This window comes from Rhinolophus sinicus, linkage group LG06, assembly GCF_036562045.2.
Source record: "Rhinolophus sinicus isolate RSC01 linkage group LG06, ASM3656204v1, whole genome shotgun sequence".
In the NCBI taxonomy this organism is placed as follows: Eukaryota; Metazoa; Chordata; class Mammalia; order Chiroptera; family Rhinolophidae; genus Rhinolophus; species Rhinolophus sinicus.
Window position 1 is genome coordinate 163,525,218 of NC_133756.1, and position 12,481 is coordinate 163,537,698.

Below are 12,481 nucleotides of genomic sequence, written 5' to 3' on the forward strand. Positions count from 1 at the left end.
TGCCCACAGAGCCAGGTGCCACCTCTCCTGGTGTCCCCCACAGGAACTCAGCTTTTCAGAATCAGTAGGAACACACCTGTGGCCCAGCACCTGGAAAGTGCCCTTGCCACAGGCTTTTCCTGATGGTTTTTCAATGCAGAATGGTGTCAGCTCCATAAAACCCAAACATCCCCCAAGCTCAGGGAGCAGGAGGGGGCGTAGGTGGAGACAGGATGCCCGATTTTCACCCTGGGCATCTCTGGGCCTCCGTGAGAAAGAGGAAGGGAATGGGCAGACGTGAAGCACGGGACGTGCCCATTTTACCCGCTGGTGGAGGAACAGACGGACGAGAAATAAAGATCGTGCTCACAAAACGGGGGGCGAAGGAGCCTCCCCTCCGAGCAGTAGGTCAATAGGCAGTGTCTAACACTGAGAACAAGGACAAAGGGACAGGTGTTATGGAGAGATGACGAGGTAACGAGGCTGCAGCTGCAAGAGAGGGAGGAGGTGTCCTTGGGCGCTGGGCCCCGTGGGGACAGTTGCCCGGCAGGTCCCAACCCAGCCCATTGTATGTTTAATGTCCTACACAGACTACTTGGAGAAAATGGTTCATTTTTTCCAATAATTTGACCCGCAAAGAGGGGAAAGGCTGGACAGGTGCTTTTCCAAGTGGAACTCTGCCTGGAGTTTGTGGATGATGGTGATTGGGTTGAGGTTAGGGGCGTCCAACCTTAGGGAACCTCACGCCACCCAACCAGGGAGACCCCACTTGCTTAGTGTGACCTACTGGGGTCTCAGGTGGGACTTCTTGTGGGAAAAGTTGGCTTCCTTCACCAGATGGTCCCAGAGCCCACATCTGTGGGCCCACAGCTGGGCCTACGGGGACACTTCCTGGGGTCTGCATTTTCCATGCAGCCCCTCGGGCCCTTCCCAGCCCAGGATGGGTCCCAGCCAGCCTGCTCCAACGTGGAGAGAGACTCACTGTCCCCCTGGGCTGGCTTGCCTGGGGCGTCTCCCCCCAGAGAGGGCTGCCCGCCCGGCTGAGACATTCCTGACGTTCTCTCAGGAGCTACACGCCCCGGGCAGGACCCCAGGTTCCTCTTGCAGACCCACCTTGAGCCCCACCGTCTCCTGCAGGTACAAAGACTACCGGGAGCCCCCGTGGTCTGAGCACAAGTATGACATCTCCAAGGACTTCTGGGCCGTCCTGGCAGCACGGCTGGCCTTCGTCATCGTCTTCCAGGTACGACGATGGGTCCCTATCCCAGGAGTTTGCGAACTGGGGCCCTGAGGAAGCTCTGTGCTCAGAACAGGGTTAGGAAGGCAGGAGCCGGCCGGCTGGAATTGGGGTTCAGGGCCTGGAGAGCTTGTTCTGACTGCCCCACGGAGCCTGGCCGCCCAGGCCTGTGCAAGGCCAGGTCCCTGGAGAACCCCATGAGTAACTGAGTGGCGGACCAGCACTGGTGAAGGACTTGGACACTGGGGAAAGCAGGCGTAGTTCAGGATAAGGGATCCACCTGGGTTTCTCCTCTCCCCTCCCCTCCCCACTGTCCTCCACTGCATAGGAGGGCAGTGGGCTCCTGACGGACCCCAGGCCCCGCCAGCAGCCAGGGAACGCAGCCTCACCCAGCCCATCTCTAGGGAGTGGGGTGGGCTGAGGGCAGAGTGATTCCCAGTGGACAGGACCCGAGACTGGGGACCCGTCTGGTACCCACGGGGCTGGGGTCCCAGCCATGTGGGCCCTGCTGGGGCTCCATGCACAGGTGTCCCCAAAACTGGGTCAAGTCCAGCTGCCCTGACACACAGGTGGCATCAGGCAGGACATCCAGCCTCGAGGCTCCGCTGCCGCCTCTGTCAGCTTTCCAGAACACAGCAGTCACAAGTGTCCGGGCCGGGCTCCCCAAAAGCAGATGCATTGTTGCAAATGGGTTATTGAAGGGAGATCCCAGCACAGGGAGGGAGCTCAGCCAGGAGGGCGTCTGGGCTAGAGATGGTCTGGCCTGAGACTGCAGAGAGCCCTGGAGCCCTGGGCCCACCTTGAGGCAAGAGAGGGCCCTTTGTCCGCCCGCCCACGTTGGCCTTTCATTGACTGTGGGCTGTGGTGGAGGGGAAGACGGGGGCAGGAGGGAGCAGTTCCCTGGAGAAGGGGCAGCTGTGAGCATTAGCAGCCAACCCTGGCCACAGTGGGGGGGTTGGGAGCCCCGACTGGGAATAGGGGTTTGGGCCACCATTAGCACCCACAACAAGCCAGCAGGTGGTCTAGAGATTTTGGTTATTCTGTAAAAGTGACTCATTTGCATTCTATGAACCAGAAATTTCTCTAGTGAGAAAGCTTCAGGGGCAACTGTCGTTGAGGGTGCTCGGGCGAGGCCTTGCAAACTGCCGAAGGGCCCGCAGAATCAGCGCAGTGGGTTTAGTTCCATACCTTTTTCTGCTGTTTTTTAATGACAGAGGGTGCTAAAGAAATGTACGCACATTTTAAGAACAGAAAAAAACGATTAAAATTGTAATACTCAGTATCTACCGATAACGAAAGATGAATACAAGTCACGTTTGACTTCTGCCATGACAAGAGGTGCTCAAAGTGGTTGCCATCAGCGTCCAGACACTGCTGATGACGGCGAGCTACTGCTTGAGCAACGCTGACCAAAGTGTCCATGTGTATACACTTTTTTGGCACCCCCGGTATTTTCTAGAAAGCCTTAGTCCTTTTCATAGTGGGTGACACGTGACCAGCTGGGTCATTTCTTAAGCCTCCCAGCCAATGAATTCCGAACCCTTCAGAGTCTTTGCCTATTTGTCCTGCTCTTTCAAGAAGCTGGCCGACACTTCCGGATGGCCTGCTGCCCGCCTTCCTGCCTCGCTGGTGCCTTTTGGAAACCGAGGCCGCGGGAGCTCCCAGGGGGGCGGGGGACAGGCAGGTAGAGGTGGGGGGCGCTCCCGCTCCCCGGGGCCCTCCTCCCACCGCATGCACTGTCCCCCCAGAACCTGGTCATGTTCATGAGCGACTTTGTGGACTGGATCATCCCGGACATTCCCAAGGACATCAGCCAGCAGATCGTCAAGGAGAAAGTGCTCATGGTGGAGCTCTTCATGCGGGAGGAGCAGGGCAAGCGGCGGCTGCTGGACACCTGGATGGAGAAGGACCGGAAGGACGACGGGCCGCACAACAGCCACAGCCCGCGGGCCGGCCTGGACAGCCCCGCGCACCCCGGCGGCGGCGCCCTGTAGTGCCGCGGGCGCCCTCTCCCGGGCGGGCGGCGTCTCGCCCCCACAGGCCCAGTGGCTCCTGTGTTTGTCGCAAACCTGGACGGCCACCTTCTAATAGGACATTTTTTGGTCTATTTTTCTGGTTTCCTTTTCTTCCTTGTTTTTGCACAAAACCGTTATGCAGGGAATTTTTTAATCTTTAACATTCAAGGTGAATCAGATGATTGCTGGGGACAGGGTGGTGACCCACGGAGGACGCCGGCCGGCGCTGCGCAGAAGCAGTGCTTGGAAGCCTGGGCTGTCGTCGGCAGTGGAAGGTGAGCAGAGGCGTCCGGAAATCACCTCCGTTTATCCTCCTGGTGCCCAGAGAGAGATGCGAGGGCGGCCCAAGGCACCGGGCCAGTGCCGGTGCTGAAGGGAGAACCAAGACGCGGAGGAGGAATGAACGATGCTGAGCCCGGATCCAGGGGCCGCCTGCCTCTGGGTCCGCGACGGGAGCCAGCCGACTTTGCATCCTCTTCCTTCTGTAGGTTCAGAATCGGACACTCTGGCCAAAAAGAGAGGTGGCCTGGCCGGTCCACCAGAGGGCGTGCGCGCGTCAGGTTTACTCCTGGAGAACTAGCGGGGTGCAGGTGACCCTGAGTAAGCAGGTCACCAACACCTTTGGGGTCTCCACCGTCAGCCACACGCCTCCCCGCAGTGCAGTGAACTGACCTCACAAATGTTCGTCCTCTTTGTGGGACAAAGCCAGGGCGACGGGTAGTGAGAGAGAGATGACCTCGGAGGTATTTCTAACGATGGCGTAGGGGTTTCACGGAATCTTAAAGCCTCCCGGGAACATCCGCAGCTTTAAGATATTTACTGAGTGTTTTTTTTTCCTTTTTTTTCCAAATCGATTCCACGGTGGATTTGAGGGTGTTTTTTTTTTTTTTTCCTGTAGCCCAAAGGTGGAAGGAATTTATTTTATTAGTTAACCAAATATCATTGAGAGGAATTTAAAATACTGTTACTACCAAAGATTTTTATTAATAAAGCTTTCTATTTTGGTAACACTTCTCTATATTTTTACTTACAGGAACATTACTGTTGGACAATTATGATTTTAAAAGCTTGTTAAAAAAACAGGTCTCATAGGTGATATGGGTGATCTAAGCTTGCATTGATCAGTCTAGCCTGAACTTCTCATCTGAAATTTCTCAAGCGCCTAGAGAAACATGAAAAGAAATGTTTCACCAAAGGGAGGGAAGGAAACAAACGCGTTTTGTTGAACACGTGGTTGGTGTGATGTTGACATTCCCGGAAGCCTCCAATTCTGATCAGAGTCTATAAGCATTGTAGACGTTCATTATTTGCTAAAATCATGCAATCTGATGCTTCTGTTTTCTCTTGTACAGTAAGTCGTTTGAAATGGGAGTTTTGTATATAAATATTATATTAAAAATTAGGTGATTACCAAAAATCCTTTTACGGAAACCTTTTTTTATTTTTAAGTGAATGTACACAAATCCACAGACGGCCGTGGCTGAACATTCATCTGAATAAATGTGGATACATGACACTTTCCTCACTGAATGCTGTCTGGTGACATTTGCCCGAGGAAGCTCCAGAGGCCATCCCCAATGTCCCCAAACCCCATGGTTGAGCTGCAAATTCAAGACGGATTTACAGGCACCCATTTCCTTTGCTGATAGACACATGAATTGTTCTAGATGTTCTTGGGACTTCATCTGTCTGTGCGTGTGTGTGCGCATGTGTGTGTATGTGCTTTGTGTGTACATGTGTGCATATGTTTATATGTGCGCTTGTGTCTGTATGCACGTGTGCATATGTGCTTGTGTATCCGTGTGTGTTGAGATGGGAGTTGTCACACCTTCCCAGCAGCCTCTCCCATGAGCCCCAAATCCTGACCCCTGGTCCCACCAACCCAGCAGAATAGTCTTTAGGATTTCATGGCCCTAAAATTTCCCCCCACGCTTTTGGGGACCAATCTAGGGTTATCAGTGTTTTCATCTGGCCAAGTGGGGCCACCTGTTTTTAAACCACCTGGAGAATCACCATCATCTCGTGAAAGAAGGAGCATTTGTAACAGTGAACATCAGCAGAGCAGCACAGCCCAAGCCTCGGGCGCCCCCGAAAATCTCAGCAGACCACAAGCCCATGATGTCCTGGCTGCCTTCGGTCCAGAACGTCCTCCTAAAGCTTTGGAGCCATGTCCTTAGTCCTGTAACAAGGGCAGCACACAAGTCGGCGTCACAGGAGTCCCTCCCCCTCCATGGGTCATCCCAGCAGCCCATGAGGGCTCACGCGGGACCCTCAGCCCCATTTGATAGATGAGGACACAGGCTCAGCAGAGGGAAGGTGACTTATCCGAGATTACAGCCTGTTGAGCACCTAAGCCGAGGCCTTACAGAGACTGACACCCAGACCTTACAGACATTCATCCATGCAACGTTCAAGAAGAGAGCAGTGAACCCCCCCCCCCCCACAGGGATGAATTCTTGTAGAGGGCGTCAGATGCTGAACCAGAAAGTGAACCCCAGAACCAGATAACTTCAGAGGAAGAAAAGGGTGCTGATGGAAATCTAACAGGGTACGACGGAGAGTCACTGAGTTGGTCAGAGAAACCCCTGGCGACCTGAGCAATGGAGCCAGAACATAAAATCCTGGAGGAAGGCAGCATGGTTCAGGCAGATAGAACGGTACATGCAAATGTCCTGAAGCAGGAACATGCTGGGTGAGCCCCAGGAGCACCGAGGACAGGGTGGCAGGAGCAGAGGGAAAGGGAGGCAGCCGCAACCCACTCACGCAGGGCTCCCCAGCCATGTGAGGACTGCAAGCTTGGTGCCAAGGGCCACAACAGAGGCTGGGTGGTTTTCACCAGGGCAGTGATGGATCTGATTGACATTTTGAGGTCACTTCAGCCATTGGGTGGGAAGCCAGAGAGGATACTGAGGATATTGATGGGGGCTTGGACAAGAGTGGCAGAGGTTGTGGGAAAAAAGCAACAGATAATGTCAAAAAGACCTGCAAGCTCACAATGCAGGCATTCCCTCAGCTGGTCAGCCGCCACCATTATTTCACAGACAGGCACAAGGAGGCCCAGAGGGTCAGGACTCTGCTGTGGTCACACAGCAAACTGGCCCTGTGGCAGCTAGGGCCCAACATTTTTTTTACTGGTCCCAGGAGTAGTGTGGTGGGAATGGGGCAGGCATTCCTACTGGTGTCTGCTGCCCTCCCCCGACAGTGGAGGCTGGTGCAAGCTGCATCCAGCCCAAGGCAATCTCCCTTTGATAGGTTCAGTATCTGTTGATTTTTTTTTTTTTAGTTAATACATAAAAACCAGTTAAATCCAAATAAAACCCCAGGTTTGCATGTTCTCTTGAAAAATCACACCATCTGACTACACAGCCCCATTTTTCACCATGTACATTCTGACATGGGACTGGAGCCCAGTGGTGGCCGCCCCTCTTTAGATGGTGCGTGCCCTTGCCACCCATCACAGTCCGCCTTCCCACCCTCCCAGATGTGCCTACCCATTGGTCAAGGGGGCAGCTGAGACTGTGGCTCCTGGAGACACTGGCTTTTCTAGATCAGCCTTGGGGCCGTTCTCTCCCCTAGATGCAGGACCAGCTGTGGGAGGCCCTGGAATGGAGCGTGGCCAAGGTGAGTGCCTGAGATAGGCTTGTCTCCACTCCAGGGTGACTCAGAACTGCCCCAAGGCACCCACATGACCACCTCCCACACAGTCTATCTGCAGGTACCCAGCAGCCATTTGCATGCCCCTTAAAGTGGCCCCATACCACTTTATGGATGGATGGATGGATGGATGGATGGATGGATGGATGGATGGATGGATGAAGGATGGATGGATGGTGGATGGATGGTGGATGGATGATGGATGGATGGATGGATGGATGGATGAAGGATGGATGGATGGATGGATGGATGGTGGATGGATGGATGGATGGTGGATGGATGGATGGATGGATGGTGGATGGATGGATGGATGGATGGCAGGTAAATAGACTGACAACTGGGTTTTTCTGCCTTTGAGCTGAGTGGACTTTGGAATCAAGCTGGCAAGGGTACTGGTGGAAGAGGTAAGTGGGAATGTGGGAGGTTAGGTCTGCCGCCCACGATATGCCCACAGCTGCTCACTCACACAGCCTTGGGGAGATGGGCTTACACCTGGAACGCTGACTTGGACCAGCACAGACATCTTGGCCCTGCTCCCTCAGCCAGGTTGGTGTGTGTGCTGCCCTTGCAAGGACCCGCTGGGGACGCACCCTGAAGAGAGGCACCCGTGCAGACACTGAGGTCTGAGCTCTTCCGCTCTGCCAAGTGACTCATTTACGGTGCTCCATTCTCACTCTCCCCTCCTCTTTGTCCTCCTATCTCTGCCCCCTTCTCTCCCTCTCTCCACACATTTTTAATGAAGAATAACGTACAGAAAAGTGCACATACCTTAAGTCAATCAACTTGCACAAAAACCACACACCTCTGTAGCCAGGACTCAGAAATAGAATGACACTGCACCTCCGAAGCCTCCCTTGGTGCTCCCTTCTGGTCACCCCTCCTCATCTAACTGTCACGGGGTCTTGACACACTGTCCTGATTTCCCGCAGCGGAAGAGCCCGGTCCCTGGTTTTCCCTGTTGGTGGCTGCTGCCCTCTGCTGGCCGCCTGTGGGAGCTGCACTCGGGGAGGAAGGCCCGGCACGTGGGGGCTGGTTTCGTTTTATTTCCTGCCATGGCAAATTTAGTGGCTTAAAACAACACACATTTATTCACTTACAGTTCTGCAGGTGAGACGTCTGACACAGGCCTCCCTGGGCCGAAATCAAGGTGTCAGCAGGCTGGATCCCTTACGCAATCTTCAAGCCAGCAATGGCGGGCCCTCCCTCTCAGGCTGTCTCTAGTCCTTCATTGATGAGGACTCATCACGAGATTGGGTCCCCGGGAATAATCCAGGATAACCTCCCATCTCAAAGTCCTTCATCTTCATCACATCTGCAAAGCCGCTTCGGCCATGTAAACTGCTGTATTCCCAGGTCTGGGGATTAGGATGTGGGCATCTTAAGGAACCATTATTCCGGCCGCCACACACCCCTGTCCCCCAGGACGGAGGCTTTTTCTTTAGAAAAGAATAACTACCCCCAGCAAAGCCCAGAGTCCCCAGATAGTCGAGGAAAGATGTCAACATGAATGAAAGAGACCAGGGGGCAGCCGGATGGCTCAGTTGGTTACAGTGCAAGCTCTGAACAACAGGGTTTCTGGTTCGATTCCCGCATGGGATGATGGGCTACACCCCCTGCAACTAAAGATGGAAAATGGCAACTGGACTTGGAGCTGAGCTGCGCCCTCCACAACTAGATTGAAGGACAACGACTTGGAGTTGACGGGCCCTGGAGAAACACACTGTTCCCTAATATTCCCCAATGCAATTTTTAAAAAGAAAAAAAAGATTAAAAAAAAAATAAGAGAGACCAAAACAAACAGAAAAAGGAAAAGAAAAGACCCCAGGGGACACCAAGACAACACAAGGAAAGAAAGGAAAATAATTCTGCTCATCATCCACACAAATAAAGATCAATTTGCATCCATGAAACCAGTAAAAGATGCTTTTTCTTTCTTTTTTTTAAGACACAATGCCAAGTGAATGAAAAAAACATAAACTGGACTTCATCAAAATTTAAAACGTTTGTACATCAAAGGACATAATCAACAGAGTGAAACGGCAATTCACAAAATGGGAGAAAATTTTTGCAAATCATATTTCTGATAAGGGATTCATATCTGATATGAACTCCTTCAACTCAACAGCAAAAGGACAACCACCCCAACTGAAAATGGGCAGAGGACTTGAATAGACATTTCTGCAGAGAAAACATACGAATGGACACCCCCGGGGCTCAGTCATTGGTCCCCTTTTCTTTTTGCTCTCCATAGGTGCCCGTATTCTGAGGATGCCCTAAATACCATATTAGTCAAGGTGTTCCAGGGAAATAGAACCAACAGTAAATGTGCACACATACATGACATTTGTTATAGGAATTGGCTCACACTGTTATGGAGGCCAGGACATCCCACCATCTGCTGTCTGCAAGCTGGGGAAGCAGGAAAGCCAGTGGTGTAGTTCAGTCTGAGTCCACAGGCCTGTCAACCGGGGAGTGGGGAGGGTGGGGGGGAGAAGATGTCAATGGTGTGAGTCTGTCACGCAGGGACTCATGCGGGGTCTCAGCTCCGGCTCCCCACCGATGTAACTGCTGGACTGTTCTGATTGGTTGGTTGGGTGGCAGGCAGAAGGGTGAATGGCAGACTACGGACCATGTGGATCCTGCTTCCTGTGTCTCCATCTCAGCTGCCAGCAAGAATATAACGGTATGACGTCCTTATCTATAGCTCCGTGGGTGTTCCTTTTTGGCCTCACCGTATCCTGTGTTCTTATGTGGGGAGCGGGACCAGAGACCTCGCGTGAGTCCCTACATGACTGAGTCCCAAAACCCAAGAACCAGGAGCACCATTGTCCGAAGGCAGGAGAGGATGACGGGCCCAGCTCCAGCAGAGACAATGAATTTGCCCTTCCTCACCTTTTTGTTCTATTCGGATCCTCGACAGATTGGACGAGGCCCACGTGCGCCCTCTGCGTGACTCAGTATACTGATTCAAACGCTGATGTCTTCCAGAAGCATCTTCACGGACACACCCAGAAATATGTTTTACCAGCTATCCCAGCAGCCCAGTCAAGTTGATGTGCAAAAGTTACCATCACAAACCCCATCTATCTGCAGAATACTCCCAGATTCACATCACCCACCCAGGTCTCTGTCCCAAACCCTAGCCTGTGCGTCCCATTTTCCCGACCACATTTCTGCTAGGTCCTCTCCTAAACCCACCCACCTGCACCTTCCCCAGGTCAGTCAATGGACACCCATCCTCAGCTCCTTCATGTTCACCCCCAAATCCAAAGGAGGCTGCTTCCTTCTCACCCCCTCTGCTGACTCAGTCCAGGTGCCCTCCTTTCATCGTCACGAGTCCCCTGGCTTCTGCCCAGGGACAGAGTGATTCCTTAAAAATGTAACTCAGAGTTCATCGTTCATAATGGCCAAAAGGTGGGAACCACCGAAATGTCCATCAGCTGATGGCTGGATTAACAGATATGGTCCATCCATCGATGGAATACTATTGTTGACCCATAAAAAGGCATAAAGTGGGCTGGCCTGGTGGCTCAGGTGGTTGGAGCAGCGTGCTCCTAACGCCGAAGTCGCCAGTTCGATTCCCACATGGGCTAGTGAGCTGTGCCCTCTACAGGTAAGATTGTGAACGACGGCTCTCCCTGGAGCTGGGCTGCCGTGAGCAGCCAGATGTCAGCGTGAGCTGCCATGGGCTGCTGAGTGCTGCCATGGGCTACTGTGTGCAGCTATGAGCGGCCGGCCGGCGAGAGCTGCCGGCAAGAGCTACCATGAGCGGCTGACCGTAGACAGGCGACCAATTGCCTCAGCCGGGGAAGTGCAAGGCTCACAATACCAGCATGGGCCAGGGAGCTGTGTCCTACACAACTAGACTGAGAAACAATGGCTTGAACTGGGTGGGTGGGGTGCGAAGAGGAAGCAGGGGGAATAAAAAAAGGCATAAACAAAGCACTGTCACAAACTACAACACTGTGCTTACAAGCTACAATATTCTGGTCAGTGAAAGAAACCAGGCACAAAAAGTCACGTAGTGTTTGGTTCCATCTATAGGAAATGTCCACAACAGTCAAATCCAAAGAGACAGTAAATTAGCAGTTGCCAGGCAATGGGGGGAGGAGGGAGAAGGAAGTGACGGCTAATGGTTACCAGGTTCCTACTTGGGGTGATAAAAATGTTTAAAAATTAATTAATTGAGGGTTGTACAACCTTATGGATATACTTTGTTTCCCTGAAAATGAGACCTAGCGGACCATCAGCTCTAATGCGTCTTTTGGAGCAAAAATTAATATAAGACCCGGTCTGATGGTCCAGCTACGTCTCATTTTTGGCAGAACATGGTACTAAAAACCACTGAATTGTACACTTTAAAAGGGTGAGTTATATGGAATATGAATTATCCCTCAAATAGATATATAATTTATATATAATTTTTAAAAAGTAACTTGGTTTCTGTCTCACTTCTCCAGGGGCAGAAAAGCGGGGTTGTTATGTGGCCTGTGAGGTCCTCCTAATCTGCCCCTCCCCTCCCTGACCTCTCACTGCCTCCCCTCTGCTGCAGACCTGCTGCCCCCCCCACACACACACACACATCTCCCTGTCCTGCGGGGGACCCTGCTCGCTGCACCATGTGTCGTGCAGGGCGGCCTGCGGGGTCTCTGCTCCCGCTCCCCACAAGGGAACGCAGGACATGGTGAGGCCAACAAGGAACACCCACAGAACCATAGGCAGGGGAGTCATAGCACTATATTCTCTCTGGCGGCATCTGTTTCTCTGCAATCCGCTCTTGCTGGCTCAGCCACCACCTCCTTGCTAGCCCCCATTTGCTGCTAGCGTAGCCACAGCAGTTATATTAGTGGCCAATGGCTCACTGGTTACAGCTGACGGCCAACTAGCCACAGCTGATGGCCATTAACTACCTGAGCCAGCACCCCCCCAAGTGAGGCCGAGAGCCTGGAAACTGCTTTCTGGGACTCTGTCCCCACACTCCCCCCACCCCCCACCCCCTCCTGGAACCTGGGCTTTCTCTGTGCCTCTGCTCTCCTCTCGCTGTGCCCTACCCAGCACGGTCCACGACCCCTCCCCACCTACATATCTGCCCCTCACCCCCTGCACCTGCAACAGGAGACCTGCTCTGACCACACTGCTAAACGTGCGGGGCCCTTATCTCCACGCACCCGCATGCCCTATCCTCCTGGCCCTGGCTGTACAGACTGCCAGCACACTGCACTTCACCTGTGTTCTGTGAGCTTGTGTACTGAAAACTAAGCTCTGGCAGGCCGGGACTTCCCCAATGTGTTCCCGAATCTGTCCTCAGCACCAGCAGTAGGCCTGGTACACAGTAGGCGCTCAATAAATGCTAAAAAGTGTTCAAAGTATCAATGACTACAACTTTAAAAATCAAATATTAAACATTAATACCTAAATAAAACTCGAGTATTTTTTCTCCACAAACAGGTGTACAGGGGGCACTAAAGGACATGCATTATCACAAATGTTAATCAGAAGTGCATTTATTATCGACATCCGCTGTGCAACATTCCACAGGAAACGCAGGCCCGCAGTCCCAGCCGGCGCTTAGGGATCTCGGGACCCCTCAAGGCCA

At 52.8% G+C, this 12,481-nt stretch overlaps 1 protein-coding gene across 10 annotated transcripts in view; it reads left to right on the plus strand.

Annotated features, from left to right (window-relative positions):
* Positions 1-4,755, plus strand: part of ANO1 (anoctamin 1) — a 155,482-nt gene extending 150,727 nt beyond the window's left edge. For all 10 annotated transcript variants that reach the window (XM_019755675.2, XM_019755679.2, XM_074336865.1 and 7 more), the window contains 2 exons: positions 1,117-1,222; positions 2,965-4,755. In XM_019755675.2, the coding sequence (XP_019611234.2) occupies positions 1,117-1,222; positions 2,965-3,210 (352 nt within the window). In that variant the 3' untranslated portion in view covers positions 3,211-4,755. The remainder of the gene's footprint in view (positions 1-1,116; positions 1,223-2,964) is intronic.
* Positions 4,756-12,481: the final 7,726 nt, after the last annotated feature.